Consider the following 15,767-nt stretch of genomic DNA (forward strand, 5'->3'; position numbering starts at 1 on the left):
TTAAAATCAATCCCACATCCCAAACTGATTTCAGACTCGGATGTCCTGGCCTGACTCTGACAGGTAACATCAGTTCCTCATTGCTTTCACTGCAGCATTTAAAACATTTGGACCCGAGTTTATTCAGCATGGATGGAAAACAAATTCCAACGTTCATTGGCTCTCTGTCCCGTTTAAGATACCTTGATCTCTCCTCTGCGAATTTTGGTGGTAGAATTCCTTTCCAGCTTGGGAATCTTTCAAACTTGCAGTATCTTAACATTGCAAATAATGGATTAAATGTAAGCAGACTTGCCTGGCTTTCTCATCTTCATAAATTGAAATACCTTCTAATGTATTCTCTGGACCTCAGGGGATCCATTGATTTGTTGCAAGTGATCAGTGGGCTACCTTCTCTCAAACATTTGAATTTGGGTTCTTCTCTTCTTCCCATAACAGATTACCCATCTCTTTCCTTGGTTAATACTTCTTCAACTCTTGCATACCTTGATCTTTTTTCCTGTGGTCTTTCTAATTCAGCGTATGATTGGTTGTTCAACGTTAGTAGCAATCTTCATACACTTTATCTGTATAATAACCACTTAAAAGGCCCCATTCCGGACCATGCCTTCTGGAACATGACTTCTCTTGTGAATCCTGACCTTTCTTTTAATCAAATCAGTACAATTCCGAGGTCTTTCCAGGATATGTGCAGCTTGAGAAGATTGAATTTACGTAACAACAATCTCACTGGGCAGCTTCCTTGAGCTCTTCCTCAACTGTTGCACAAAAAGGGCATTGAAGGAGTTAGAGTTAACTAAGAACATGCTTTATGGGTCATTTCCTGATATCACAGAATTTTCTTCCTTGAGAGAACTGCGCATTTCCAAAAACAGATTAAATGGTTCTTTCCTGAAGCATTTCAACAACCTTCAAGTCTTGTGGAGCAGTATTTGGACAGGAACTGGCTATGGGGGTCGATACTGGATCTTTCGGTATTTCCTTTGTTGAAAGTTCTTGATATCAGTAGCAATCAATTAAATGGTACAGTAAATGAAGGTCTAGGACAACTTTCCAAGTTGGAGCAACTGATTCTTATGGACTAATTCTTTAGAAGGCCTGATGACCAAAGTTCACACGTTGAATCTCTCGAAGTTGCTGTTTATGGACTTGTCTGATAACTCTTTGGCTTTAAGTTTCAGTCCTGACTGGTCTCCTTCCGTCAAACTGCAAAGCATCTTTCTGAAAAATTGCAAATTGGGGCCTCATTTTCCGAACTGGCTGCGAAATCAAAAGCTTTGTTCAGAGCTTGATATCTCTATTGCTGGAATTTCAGATGCTGTCCCAAATTGGTTCTGGGACTTCTCCTCTAGTCTATATTATCTAAATGTCCCTCACAATCAGCTGAAGGGAATATTACCGGATTTATCATCCAAGTTCAGTGGATTTCCTGGAACTGATCTTAGTTATAATTGTTTTGAGGGTCCAATACCACCAATTTCTCCCAATATGACAGGTTTAATTCTTTCCAAAAACAGTTTTTCAGGGACGATTTCTGTTTTATGTGCAAGTGAGGAGTTCACTTATATAGACCTTTCGAATAATTGATTATCAGGAAAAATTCCTGATTGCTTGAGAAATTGGAGAAGTTTATCTGTTTTAAATTTGGCCAGCAATAAGTTTTCTGGGAATGCTCCTGACTTAATGAACTCGAATTGTTCAATCCAATCGTTGCATTTAGGCAACAATAATTAGATTGGAGAGCTGCCTTCATCCTGGAGGAGATGCACATCTTTAACAGTTATAGAATTAGGAAATAATAATATTTCTGGGACAATTCCAGGATGGATAGGTGATAGCCTAGCAAATTTGATTGTTCTAAGTTTGAGATCCAATCAGATTCATGGAAGCATACCTGAACAGCTTTGTGATCTAGCAAAGCTTCAAATTGTGGACTTTTCTTATAACAAAGTTTCAGGAAAAATGCTAAATTGTCTTGGGAATATTACTGCAATGGCTCAAACAGAAAGCTCAACTGCAATCCTCACATACCCATTTGATTTTGCTGCCCCAAATGAGTATTTTGCTTGTCTACTCAATTACACTGACCAAGTATTGTTGTTCTGGAAACGAAACTGACACATTGTATAAAAACACCCTAGGTCTTGTGAAATGCATTGATTTTTCAAGCAACAAAATATCTGGGGAAATTCCTGAAAAAATCACCTGTCTTACTGGATTGATCTCCTTAAACCTTTCATCAAACACTCTGACTGGACAGATCCCTGCAAAGATTGGTGAGTTAACTTTGTTGAATTCACTTGACTTGTCAAGCAAAAAGCTTAATGGTAAAATTCCTGAAAGTTTTTCTCAATCGGGTCATCTGGGTGTATTGGATTTGTCCAACAACAACCTATCAGGAAAAATACCATTAACCACTCAGCTTCAGAATTTTGATGCTTCTTCATGAACGGGTAATCCAGAGCTCTGTGGGTCTCCTCTTTCAAAGAAATGCAAGGAAGATGAATCTTCTCAGGATCCTGCCATTGGTGGAGTGCTGGAGTGCAGGATAATGAGGAAGGATTCATAGGTCGAGGTTTCTATGTCAGCATAATTGTTGGATTTATTGTAGGCTTCTGGGGATTTTGTGGCACTTTTGTGTTCATAAGGACATGGAGATATGCTTATTTTAGTTTTATAAATTATGTTACAGATAGTTTTTATGTCTTTGTAGCAGTGAACTTGACCCATGTGCGGCGACGGCTTAGAAGCTGATTTGTAAAATCTCCCATATTGGGTAATTACTTGATTGCAGTTTTCTTTTTCAAATAAATCTGGTTGGTCATTTGCATGGCTCTGGCTATCTACGCCAGTTTTAGTGAGTTATGCACATGGTTCAGTTCAATAGGTCTGACTAAGACCCACAGACAATGGCTCTAAGCAATTTTATTGGTCTGCGGTTCAATTAGAAAGTTTATACTAAATCACAAGTGAATCACCAGTTTAAAGTAAGAATAAGTTGTTAGAAAAAATGAAATTGATATTTAAAAAGAATCAAATGATGTGATCAATATTGGATATGAATTAAATGATGAAATCCACGCTTAGAAAAAAAATAAAAATGATGATTTCGTTGTCAAGAGAAATTGTTAAAGAGGAGATTGGCAATGACTAGGGATTGTGTGACAGCTAGAGTTTCTTTCACCTCTCCTTTTCTTTATACTCTTTTTAAAAAATATAATTTTGGTATTTGTTAAAAAAAAAAAAAGATCACCAATAAGTATTTATCTATATCCCTTAAGTAAAAACTAACAAAGCCACCCCTAAATAGTTTACAAGTCCAATCATCAATATGACTAATCGGACCAATGGTTGACCCAAATTGGGCTTTAGAATAGGTCAAAGCTTGGTTAGGTATTAAAATTTAAAACATTGGTTATGCATTTGATTTTTATAATGCGTAGCAAATAGAACAGATATAATATTTTCTCTAGGTGAAATTATCTTAAGGGGTAAATAATATTTTCAATAAACAAAATAAGAGGGGTCAAATGATATTTTACTAGACACTGATTCCTATGGGAGGCTAATTGTTAGTTGACAACAGATATAATGGTTTTTTAATATTATATACTGAATGATGCTTAGTGGAGGTTAACTGATACTTTATTAAATGTTAAGTGCTAATAAGGTCTAATTAATATTTTACAGTAGACGTTTTAGGAGATTTTTTCCTGATATTTACCAATGTCAACACTTTAGAGGGTTAATTGATAGTTTCCATTAGGTGTACCTACATCGAGACAAGTGTGATTTGTGAATGACAAAGAAAGCGCCTCTTATGTGGTCAACTTGGAGCTCCGGTTGAGAGGTTTTAATTGTCACAACACTTTAGAGTCAAATCGATGGATCATGGGGAAAAGATGCTATGGTAAAGATACATAGGAATCTCACAAATAATCAGAATAACATCTTTCTAGATGTTGAGGTGTAGAGGTTTAGCATTGTCTTAATCAATTATGTGAAATAAATATAGAACATGATTTGGAGGATTCTCGGTTATATTAATTTAAAAATAAATATAAATTAATAAAATTTAATAATTAATTTAAAAAATTAAATTATTTATAAAAAAAAGTTTATTTGTAATAAGATTTATAGGTCAGTCTGTTTAGGGTCTAACATGACATGACCCTACAAAAAGCGGGTTGTGTCACTTTGTAAAACTTGTTACTATGTAAACCCATACTTTACATAACTTACAAACACGATGAATCATGTTGAAATCGACTCAACATGACCTACTACCACTTGTACTTTTGATAGTTAAAAAGAAATTGGTATAGACATGTGATGGAGTACTTTGGCATCATGAAGATTAAAACCACAATTTAACGGTTGTCGAGTATTGGGATCTTAGTCTAATTTATTCATTTCTTGTAGAGGAAATCTTGGCCAATGACAAAGACATCTCCATAAATAAAGATGACATTCTAATCGATGATTGTTATTTCACGCTTAATCGTTATACTTATGCATGTGAGCCTGATTCAACTTCTCATGTTATTTTATCATTAGATTTGACAAAACAGATGAGTTACTCATAATACATGTGGATATCTACCCATAAAATGGATACAGTTATAAGTTTTTGAACTTGTATTGACATAACTTTGATTTTTGCGGGCGGGTTAAAGAAATTTTATCCTTATCTATTTAGGTATACTAATTATACCATTTTTCATATATATTTTTTTTAAATTACACTCTCATTTTTAGTCCCTAGCCATCTTTCACACTTCATTTCTTATTATTTCAAATAAGAAAACTTACCACTCTTTCTCTCTTCTTCAATCTCCTGCTCATCTTTCTCCAAAAATTGAATTAACTTAAAAATTTATTAATTTCACAATACAATTATTCAATACTAATTTACATATATTATTGCATTTCGCAAGAAATAAATGCATTTATTTATTTACAAATTAAAAAATATCAAACTCAATTATACGAGTAATTTGTGGGTCTATCCGCATCCGCAAAATTGAGTATAGGTTTTCGTATTTCTTATCCGTATAATTTGACCCATTTTTGACTCGCACTTAGTTTTGGATGTATCCATATTGACTCAACCCACACTATGTAATTTTTTTATATTATTATACTGATGCATAATATTTTATAATAGAGGTTTGAGGATATTTCCCTTTTTGATATTTTACTGGGTGTGAACACTTGGAGGGTTAATTGATATGTTCTACTAGACATATCTAGATAGCAGTAAGTGCGATAGGATTGATTTTTCAATTGTAAGTGATTTTTTTTTTTAATAATTTCATAATTTGAGTTATATTTTGATGAATATTGTTTCAATTAACATAAATTCCCAATTTCTTTTAAAGATCAACATCTAAACCAAAATGAAGGAACACCTCTTATGCAATCAACCAAAAGCCAAGGGCCGAGAGGTTTCATTTGTCATAGCACTTCAAAGTCCAACTGACAGTTCATAGGCATAAGGATGCTATGGTAAAGATATATGGGAACCTCATAAACAGTCAGAGAAGCTATTCCATGAGACATGCTTCGGTGTCAATCCAAATGTTGAGGAGTAGAGGTTTAGCATTGTCTTGATTCATCTGTGTTCCTCCAACAAAAGAATAAGGGGGACTTCAACTCTAAATTTTGCTTTTGGTTAAGCAGAGATGATATTGGCTTTAGCCCGTTAGTGTTTGCAATGGTGACAATATTGAAGTTTAGTCATCACAATGACGTCTATTTTTATTGTTGGAGTTTAGGAGTGAACTAAATCAAGAAGACATACTTTCCGGGATGCAATTCCTTAGCTATGATGACCTTATTTCAGTCTTTGAGGTGATTCTATGGGAGGACAACAACAAGGACACCGTCAAGTTTGCTTTACTATATTTTTTTGCACCGTGGACTTTGGGAAATGATTTCATGTTGTCTTTTGATGCTAGCAGACAACCTCACGACAATTAACCGATATTTGGTTTGGAACTGGACAATGGACTCTATGAGATGGGCTATATAGAGGAAATATGAGGATCTAGCTTGTTCCCATCTGCCGTATGCAAGGTGGGCTTTCAATTTCTGACGACATCTTATCACATGCACTTGAGTTGATGATTGAGATGCTCCCTGTAAATGTATATAGTAATGCTGTTAACTTGAAGATGCCACACTTCTGTTGACAATGGGCATGGTTAAAATTTCCTTAGGGATTTTCTTCTCTTCCCCTGCTCATAATAAAATTTTCTCAGATGAAATGGTTTGAATGGCCACTGAACACGTATAATTTTAGGAACTCTTGATTCTTTTAAGAAACTTTGCTTTTTGTGTATCAATGTCAAAGGATAAAGCGACAAAATGAACACATGTCATGATCATGAAAGTGAGAAAAAAAGTGTTAAAATGACTTCTAAAAGATACATCATCATGCAGAAATGAAAACAAAAACGTTTTCAGAGAGAGAGGATCAAAAGAACTATTGAGTGAATAACTTACGAATCTTCAAAAAAAGAAGACAAAGCGATTCCTTTCAGAAAATATTTCTTTAACTTATTTCTGTCGGGCAGTGTGGAAACCAAGCGTACTTGTAGAATCAGGTGTACTTTCAAGTATGATTCCGTATAAAATCTCATCCTTATAAAAACAGGATTCGGATTTGGTTTCTGGGAAGCTGCTTTATTTTTCCCATCTGTACAATCACATGCTCATTTATCACTCAACATATATTCCCCCACCTCACTCGTATTTTAAGATCACCGACCCCTAATCTTTCAGCCCTCAAAATCCGTAATACGATACCAGGCCAACATAGGGTAAACTGTAAACACACAAGCAGTGATGTGATTAATTCAGTTTAAACGGTCAATCTAGAATGAATTATTTGAAAATTATGATTTGATTTAATTTAGTTTAGTTTGATTTATAAAATAATTTAGTTTGGGTAGATAACTTTCAGAAAAATAGTTTAATGTTTGCATTTCGTTGAACAAATTTCAAACTGAGCTAAATTTTAAATTATATCTTTTGAAAATACATATATATAAAATAATATTTGACAAAAAATTTCAATAAATAATTAGGTATATCATTTGTTTTTCATATTTATTTTATAATTTCATTATGAGTTTATTATATATATATATTTTATATTTATTTCACATGTTTATTTTATATTATAGAAAACTTTAATTCAATTATTATCGATTAAATATGTATACTTAGAAATAAATGATTTTTAATATTTTTAAACTATAATTTAACAAAATCGTATTTTTGTAGTTTAGTTGGGTCCAAACCCTAAAATGATTTGTTTTGATTTGAAATTTTTCTAAATTATTTTTTAATTTGGTTTTAAAAAATTTTAAACTATATTAAACCAAACCGTGCCCACTCCTAAACACAAGCATGTGTTTTCGGACCATATAAATCCTCCCCCAAGTGTAAACCAGTCTTGGAAGTTGCTCTTGAATCCGTTAAACGGGTTGACTTGATTTGTTGCAATATTTAAAGAGAATGAGAGAAGAAGAAGGTTGAAGTTGTAGTAAATATGGGAGGAATTGGTAAGATTCTAAGAACATGCAATAATCAAAGGCTTCACATGACTCTTGATTTGGTTTTTCAGATCTCGACATCTACTGTGGCGGTGGACTATTTTTCAAGACATAAATTCTGGCATATGTTTCCCAAATCCACTATGTTCTTTCTTTTCTTTACTTTTTTTATTATCTAACCGAGAATCTGAGATTCGGAAATAGAATGAGTATTTTCATCATAATGTTATACCCTTGATTTTCATGTTCCGAATGAATCACTTTGCTTGGACTCACTTTGGCATAAACATATCTTAGATTCTGTAAAAATCATGTGTGGACCACTGATAACATATTGTTTGCTTTAGAAATATCTAGGAGTGTGCATGGTTCGGTTTGATGTGGTTTGATAGTTTTTTCAAACTAAATTGAAAAAAAAAAAACAGTTTAGAAAAATTTTTAATCAAACCAAATCAAATTGAAAAAAATATAGTTTAATCTAGTTTGAATTATGGTTTGAACCTATTAAAATTATACATTTCTAAATATATATTGTTTAATAAAATTAATTGAATTATAATTTTTTTTAAAATAATATAAATACGAAATATATATACAATATACATGTAAAAAATTAATAAAATAAATATGAAAAAACAAGTTATATATCTCATTGCTTATTGAAAATTTTTCCCAAATATAGTTTTATATATATATATATATATATATATATATATATATATATATATATATATATATATATATATATATATATATATTTAAAAAAATATTGTTTACAATTTGGTTTGGTTTAAAAATTATTCAAACCGTAATAGAAACTTAAAAAAAACAAAAACAGTTTGACAAATTTTCAATCCAGACCAAACTATAATTTTTAAATAGTTTGGTTCGATTTTATGATTTAAACCAAATTATACATATCCCTAGGGATACCATTTATAATGAGTATTAATAAATTAGGAGTTTATAAATTATTTAATTAATTTTTATTATCATTCCTTAACTATTTGAAATAAAATATTCATACTTAATATTTTTTTTCATATTTTATCGATGTAAGATTTGACTACAGGATATTATATATAGATTCAATCTAATTCATACAACAGTTTGTGCTAAGAGAGAGACATTAATGCGTAGATTTAATTTTTAACAATTAATTTTTAGGGCAAATGATTATTTTCCATTTGAACTTTGATGAAATGAATATTTCTCATCTTTTAATTTTAAAAAGACTATTTTTTCACATGTATATTAGTGTTGTTAAAAAAAATTGTTAATTTTTTTAATAAATTTGCTAAAAGGACAATAATACCCTTTGTGTTACTAAAACTTAATAACAATTTGTCTTAAAAAATTTATATATTTCTTATCCACCCTTACTAACTAATAATTATAAAAACTAAAAATTATAAAAAGTTGATGATGTTTACTGAGATTGTTTCTCTCTCATTGTTGCTACCCTTGGGTTATTATCAAAAAGTTACTGGTGGATTTGTTGCTTCTTGCTTGAATCTATTGTTGATGAACTCTATTTTGGTTGAATCTTGTTGTTTCTGTTAATTCCAAAACACCTTGTCGCCTGTATGAGCACTTAGCGGATCCAAACCTAGCAAGTTTCTCGAGATGTCTTTTAGTGACTACAAAATGAGAAAGGAGAAGAAAGGAAAAAAAAAAAATGAAGAGCAAATATATATAGTGACTACAAAATGAGAAAGGAGAAGAAAAGAAAAACAAAACATATATATATGTAAATATAAAATAGTTAAAGTAAAATTGATTTTGTTTGTATTATTAAAGTGTAATTGATATTAACTTTATTATATATTTTATAAAATGATGAAAATACCCTTTAATTATTAAAATTAATGTATGATTTTGACGATTGTGTGCAAAAATAGACCCTTCAAATTTAGAAGGTAAAAAATCATCTTTTCATCAAAGTTCGGAAGGAAATAAAATGCTTCAACTTCTTATTGAACCAAAACAAATATTCATGTGTTGGAATTACATTAATTAAAACATTTACATTTTACCATCTTATTCCTTATCATTAACGTGATATATTGATACAAAAATAGTCATATGAATTGAGATAACATAAATTAGATATTATATATGAATACTAAAAGCTAAGTAATTTGATCTTACAAAATTACACTTTTTTAATCAAAATTAGACTTTGTTAAAAGAAAAACCATAAAATAGTATTAAGAAATAAAATTATTATATTGTCCATAACTATTTCACTTTTTAAAATTACAATATTACCTTATATTTACAAAAAAATAAAAATAAAAAACTCTTTAAATATTAAATTTAAATCAAAAGACTTGTTTCCACACAAGGTATAGTGAAACCCCAAAGTGTCATTCTCCAACTTTCAAAAACTCAAATACCCACCCATGAGCTAAATTTTGTTAAAAATCTCAGTTAAAGTTAGGGGTAAAATTGTAATTTTATTAACATAATTAAAAATATATATAATTTATTAATTTCTTCCTCTAGGTTTTAAAAACTCACAAATTCATCAATTTTAACAACTTTTTCAAGTTTAAAAAATCACATTTCCCCCTTTGAAACCTAGGTTTTGTTTTCTTCACCTCTAGTCATTGTCTCTGGCATTGGCAACGTCCTCTTTTCACCCTAACCGTTATCGACATTGGTTGTGTGTTTCCCTACCCTTAATTGTTGTTAAGATGATTGTCTAGACACATTATCGTCCAAACGAATCATTTGAACAACAAGTCTTTGACCATGAGACGATTCATCTGATGCTAGACAAAGACGAATCGTCTTTATCCGATTGAAGAGATGAATGACAAAACTTGTGACTGAAGATAGAAGATTAGCTGGCTGACAGTCAAAGCGAAGATGTTGCTAGAGGAAGAGAAAAATAAACCCTAGGGGTGAAAATATTAGTTTTCAAACTTTGGGTAAGAGGGAAATTATTAGTTTTTAACACCATAGGGGAAAAATATGATAAATATTTAGTTTTTTAAATATTTTTATTAAATAATAGTTTTATCCCTAATCCTAACTGAGATATTTAATAAAAATTGGCTCATGGGTGGATATTTAAGTTTTTTAAAGTTAGAAAGTGACACTTTGAAATTTCACTATATCTCGGGTGAGAACTAGTCTTTTGGCCTTAAATTTACACTAAAAACCTTATCTTCTCATTTTCTTTCACCCTCACCTTCTTCTTCTTTTGAACCCAACCAACATTCTCACTTTTGACAACTTTTTTCTGGTGTTGATTTGACCTTCACACACTTTCGACATCAATCTCTTTATCTTTAGCTCATTCCTCTATTGATGTTGTCATTTTCTATGCAGTTTGCATTGACAAGACTCTGACAACATATCTCACAAGTTGATGCCCTCATTTTTAGCTTTATTTGATGTTGATTTGACCTTCATATTCACTTTTAACGTCGATATCTCCATCTTCGATTAATTACTCTGTCGATATCATCGTTTTTCTTGTGAATCTTTAGTGACATACCACACATCAATCTCCTTCTTTCTAATTTCATCCAATGTTGATTGTGACTTCTAACAACTCATCCCACGTAAATCAACCTTACCCACTCCATTTGATGTGGAGGTTTTCAAAATCATAAAAAAGTTTAATTGTTATGCTTAATACATTAAGATTAACTTTGTTAAATTACACTTTAACAAATTGAATGTGGAGGTTTTCAATTTTTTTTTTTTCAAAATTTTGGATCATGAAATCATTGTTTCGCCTTTAATAAAGTTTGGTTTTGGATTGGAAAAATATTAATTTTGTCACCAAAGAGTAAAAAAGTACTTTTAGTACAAACCTTGGTGGGAAAATGACATTTACTCAATCTAAATTATTTATTTGTTTCTAACTTCTAATTAGCGAATAAGTTGACAAACGGCAACACCAGAATGAAATGAACTATTATTATAATAACTTGCAATTTGTCAATTTCATAAATAAGTTGACAAACGGCAACACAAGAGTAAAATGACATTTACTCAATCTAAATATTTTTCTCCAACAAGTTCAGGGTTTCCTTCCACTTCCCGTTTTGACAATTTCATAAAATCAATACAAAAATAACAAAACAAATTGAAGTCAACCTAAGGACGGCAAAGTAAAATAATAACAAATGTTGCGCAATTAGTTCAACTCAAAATTATATTAAGGTATAAGTTGACCAAATTAATGACAAACCATTCAACATTTTCCTAGCAAAACATCTCCTTTTTTTTTTATCAATAAAATTCTATATACAGAATTTTGTGTATACAATTAAATGGATAAATAATATAATATTATATCATCAGATAATTTTTAATTAATAATAAAATAATATCTAATCACACAATAATATATTATCTATATATTTAAAATTATTTTTTATATAAGAATAACATTATATATATATATATATTTAGTTTTAAGTATTTAATTAAATACTCACATAATATAATATTATTTAATTGAATATTATTTTATATTTAATTTAAAATAATCTAATTACATGATATATATTATTTTAATATCAAATTATATATTCAAAATTGAATACACATAATTTTATTATATATATAAATACATTCAAATCTTAATTCCTTGTGCTCAACCTCAAACGCCCCGCCCCAGCCCCTATAATAAATAGGAAGGTGGCAGCTGTGAGAATTACGTTAATTAATTATATTTTCAAAGGCCAGCTAATATTTTGACTCTTAAATATTTTTTTATTATTTTTTCTTCAAATCTAAACAGAAGCCATTTATCATGGTTATCTATAGAAAACCCTTCTTATTATGCGTGGTTTTTGAGAAATTAAGTAACGTTAAAATTTCTAAATATTGCAAAAAAAAAAAAAAAAAAAAACTCTCCAACAAATTTTCTAAAAATTCCAAAATAATTTTCTTATTTGGAAAATAGGTTCCATAAAGAAAGAAATTTACATAAGAGTTGCCTTTACAAGATGGATTGAGCTGAGCCATCACATGAAATCCCAAGAGACATGGAAGATCCCTTAGTTTTGATTTGTATTCTTCAATAATTTAAGCCCCCCCACACCTTAGTTTTGGTTATTTATATTTATCTCCAAGGGGTGATGTGTCCTCCTCGTAAACAATTAGATAATGTTGACTTTGTGGGGTATATATATCCATGTTCAGAGAGCCGAGTTTGTATAGCTGTGCAGAGACACAAGCCAAAATCACATAGATTCTCAAAGGAGAAAACCAAAATCAATATCATCATCACCATGAGAAGCGATCAAGTTCGTTTGAATTCTGGCGTTACAATGCCTGTTCTTGGCTTAGGAACTTACTCCTTCGCCAATGATAAGGCCACCACTGAGCTTGCTGTTCATTCGGCTCTCAAGGTGCACTCTTTTCCTCACTCTTTCCTTCTTCTAGCTATTCCTTTTTCAGTTAAATCTTCTAATTTGTTATTATCTATTTGTTTTTGTTTCTGGGTTTCTTTGGTTCTTATATGACAAGATTCATATTTCATTTTCATGCATGGAGCCTTCACATAGTGATCATATTATTATGACTGAACTGAACAACCCAATCAGCAGTTTTTTTTTTTTTTAACGTGAAGAACTGCCGAAATGTTTTAATCTCTCTAATATTTGCATGAGAAATTAATATATTTTTTTATATATATGCAGATGGGTTACAGGCATTTTGATACAGCAAAGATCTATGGCTCTGAACCAGCACTTGGAAACGCTTTAAACGAGGCCACTATCGAAGGATGTGTGAAGAGAGAGGATGTTTTTGTGACATCGAAGCTCTGGGGAAGTGATCACCATGATCCTGTTTCAGCACTCAAACAAACTCTAAAGTAAGCCTCAAAATTCAAAATTATATTAATAAACCTTACAATTAACAAAATCCATCATCAAGATTCTCCCAAATCTTGTGTTTATGACCGGTATCATTACTTTGAGTTAAAGTCATTAGGACTTAGGTCAATCCATGGATGTGGAAGCTTTTTATTCTTTCAAGATCTTGCAAAATCTTACAGAATCTAAGGGCTTCAAGATCTCAAAACCTCAAGCTATCTTTCGGAAATATCAAAATATCACATAGATGATTGTGCATGTAGTCTCATGCAACTTTATAAATTAAATTAAATTTCTTTTTGATTTCTTCTTGTCTATGTTTGAATTAATGTTGATGTTGGTGGTGCAGGAACTTAGGGATGGAATATATAGACATGTATTTGGTGCATTGGCCAGTGAAATTGAAGCCATGGGCAGTATATCCAGTGCCCAATGAAGAAGACTTTGAGAAGTTGGATCTTGAAGCAACATGGGCAGGCATGGAGAAATGTTTGGAGTTGGGATTGTGTAGAACCATTGGTGTCAGCAATTTCTCTAGCAAGAAGATCCAACGGTTGTTAGATTTTGCTTCTGTACCTCCAGCCGTTAATCAGGTATCATAACAATTACCTTATATATATAAATATGTATGTATGTATGAATGTATGTATATTGCTCTTCAATAGTTCGTGGTCACCAAGTGCATAATATAATATTAAAAAAAGTTGAATTGGGAAGGCAAACAATTTAAATATCAAACACTCACGAAGAGTAATTTAATAATCTTCTCACAAATATCATCTACAAGTCTCGCTTTGGCTCTGTATTTGCAATTATTAGTTAGACTAAAGGGCTGTTTTTCATCCAATATTTCATGAAATCATAAAATCATAAAATTTTGCTTTTTAAATTTCAAAAAGTTAAAATTTTCACTCATTTACTTTTATTAGCGAATTCTATTTGGTGAAAGGGCAAAAAAATTATTTTATATCAATTTTTTTATTTTCTCTTCTTCTCTCTTATTATTTCTATTTTCTTTTCCCCTTATTTTTTTATATTTTTTCTTTTCAAAAGTTTAGATAAAAATTATAATTTTTAAAAATATTAAAGGTGTTAATGAAAACTTTTAATTTTGGACATTCAAAATTTTTGAACATTTAAAATTCTAATATATTCCTCAATAATTTTAAAAATGATAATTATACTCCCAAAAAATTTACTATAATACAACATTTTAAAGTTAGTTAGAGTCTTAATATTTTTTATGAGTATTAATGATAAATTATTAAACTGATAAGGTTATATTGGTAATTTAACATTTATATTAATTGTTAATGATAATTTTATAATTTTAATAAAAAGGCAAAATAGTCATTAGAAAAATTTAACAAAAGTTTATAACAAGTGAAAATGTAGTTTTTTGAAACTTAAAGATGGGAAAGAGTCATTTCTTCTAACCTGGAGTGGGACATAGTCATTTGCCCTAATTAATTATGTAAATATATTAATGAGAAAAAAATTAAATTTGTAAGGTCTTCATGTGCTTTGAAAACTCTATTATTATAATTAATATAATAATATTAATTCCAAGTGTAAGTATCTAAAACAGTTTATGTTGTAAGACTAAAAACTTAAATTAAAAAAATTATTATTTAAGATTAAATGCGTAAAAATAAATAATTTATTTTTGTGATGAAATTATAATGCTACAGGTGGAAATGCATCCGATGTGGAGACAAAGCAAGCTGCGTGAGGTATGTGCAGAGCACAAAATCCACGTCAGCGCTTACTCACCACTAGGTGGGCCAGGAAACTCATGGGGATCAACGGCTGTGGTTGAGCATCCGATCATCCAATCCATTGCTCTCAAACACAAGGCTACTCCGGCTCAGGTGGCTCTCAAATGGGGACTGTCAAAGGGAGCTAGTGTGATTGTGAAGAGCTTCAATCAGGAGAGAATGAAGGAGAACATGGCTGCTTTCAATCTTAAATTGGACGATGAAGATCTCTTTCAGATTGACTCGTTGGAAGAATGGAAGATTATGAGAGGAGAATTTCTTATCAATGAAACAACAAGCCCATACAGGACCCTTGAAGATTTATGGGATTACGACATCTGATAAATAAACACTAATAATTTTGGTATATTATCAATTTATTATCAGCAGATTCATTAGGAAACTCAAGTATCATAAAGATATAAAATTTATCAACCAATTTTCCGGTGCAGTTGAATTATACGAAACTCGTGTATTTGGTGTGTAATTCAATTCAAATTGTAAGAAGGGACTAAATAGTATGGTTTGATTTATAAAATAATTTGGTTTGGATTGATAAATTAAAAAAAAAGGGTTTACGGTTTGGGTTATCGCTCAGGGAA

The 15,767-nt window shown here is 30.7% G+C and overlaps 3 protein-coding genes across 3 annotated transcripts; all 3 read left to right on the plus strand.

Moving 5' to 3' along the window:
• Positions 1-128: 128 nt before the first annotated feature.
• LOC123225679 (receptor-like protein EIX2) lies at positions 129-1,085 on the plus strand. Its single transcript, XM_044649789.1, has 2 exons — positions 129-673; positions 836-1,085. Exons 1-2 carry the CDS (start codon positions 129-131, stop codon positions 1,083-1,085), a joined length of 795 nt encoding a protein of 264 aa, XP_044505724.1.
• A 16-nt stretch (positions 1,086-1,101) lies between these two features.
• Positions 1,102-2,569, plus strand: LOC123225680 (receptor-like protein EIX1). The gene is made up of 4 exons (XM_044649790.1): positions 1,102-1,549; positions 1,823-2,091; positions 2,261-2,366; positions 2,463-2,569. The coding sequence occupies exons 1-4, from the start codon at positions 1,102-1,104 to the stop codon at positions 2,567-2,569; spliced, it is 930 nt and encodes a 309-aa protein (XP_044505725.1).
• A 10,251-nt stretch (positions 2,570-12,820) lies between these two features.
• Positions 12,821-15,530, plus strand: LOC123224781 (NADPH-dependent aldo-keto reductase, chloroplastic-like). The gene is made up of 4 exons (XM_044648495.1): positions 12,821-12,940; positions 13,232-13,407; positions 13,758-14,001; positions 15,100-15,530. Exons 1-4 carry the CDS (start codon positions 12,821-12,823, stop codon positions 15,505-15,507), a joined length of 948 nt encoding a protein of 315 aa, XP_044504430.1. The 3' UTR covers positions 15,508-15,530.
• Positions 15,531-15,767: the final 237 nt, after the last annotated feature.

Source organism: Mangifera indica, chromosome 9 (assembly GCF_011075055.1).
Source record: "Mangifera indica cultivar Alphonso chromosome 9, CATAS_Mindica_2.1, whole genome shotgun sequence".
In the NCBI taxonomy this organism is placed as follows: Eukaryota; Viridiplantae; Streptophyta; class Magnoliopsida; order Sapindales; family Anacardiaceae; genus Mangifera; species Mangifera indica.

Excerpts from the sequence above, each read along its gene's own strand:
- LOC123225679 (XM_044649789.1), top strand. The coding sequence starts at position 129 with ATGGATGGAAAACAAATTCCAACGTTCATTGGCTCTCTGTCCCGTTTA. Across the intron at positions 674-835 it reads CAAATCAGTACAATTCCGAG|AATTTTCTTCCTTGAGAGAA; the intron begins GTCTTTCCAGGA and ends CTGATATCACAG.
- LOC123225680 (XM_044649790.1), top strand. The coding sequence starts at position 1,102 with ATGACCAAAGTTCACACGTTGAATCTCTCGAAGTTGCTGTTTATGGAC. Across the intron at positions 1,550-1,822 it reads GATTTCTGTTTTATGTGCAA|GATGGATAGGTGATAGCCTA; the intron begins GTGAGGAGTTCA and ends GGACAATTCCAG. Across the intron at positions 2,367-2,462 it reads TTCTCAATCGGGTCATCTGG|AGCTCTGTGGGTCTCCTCTT; the intron begins GTGTATTGGATT and ends CGGGTAATCCAG.
- LOC123224781 (XM_044648495.1), top strand. The coding sequence starts at position 12,821 with ATGAGAAGCGATCAAGTTCGTTTGAATTCTGGCGTTACAATGCCTGTT. Across the intron at positions 13,408-13,757 it reads GCACTCAAACAAACTCTAAA|GAACTTAGGGATGGAATATA; the intron begins GTAAGCCTCAAA and ends TTGGTGGTGCAG. Across the intron at positions 14,002-15,099 it reads TACCTCCAGCCGTTAATCAG|GTGGAAATGCATCCGATGTG; the intron begins GTATCATAACAA and ends ATAATGCTACAG.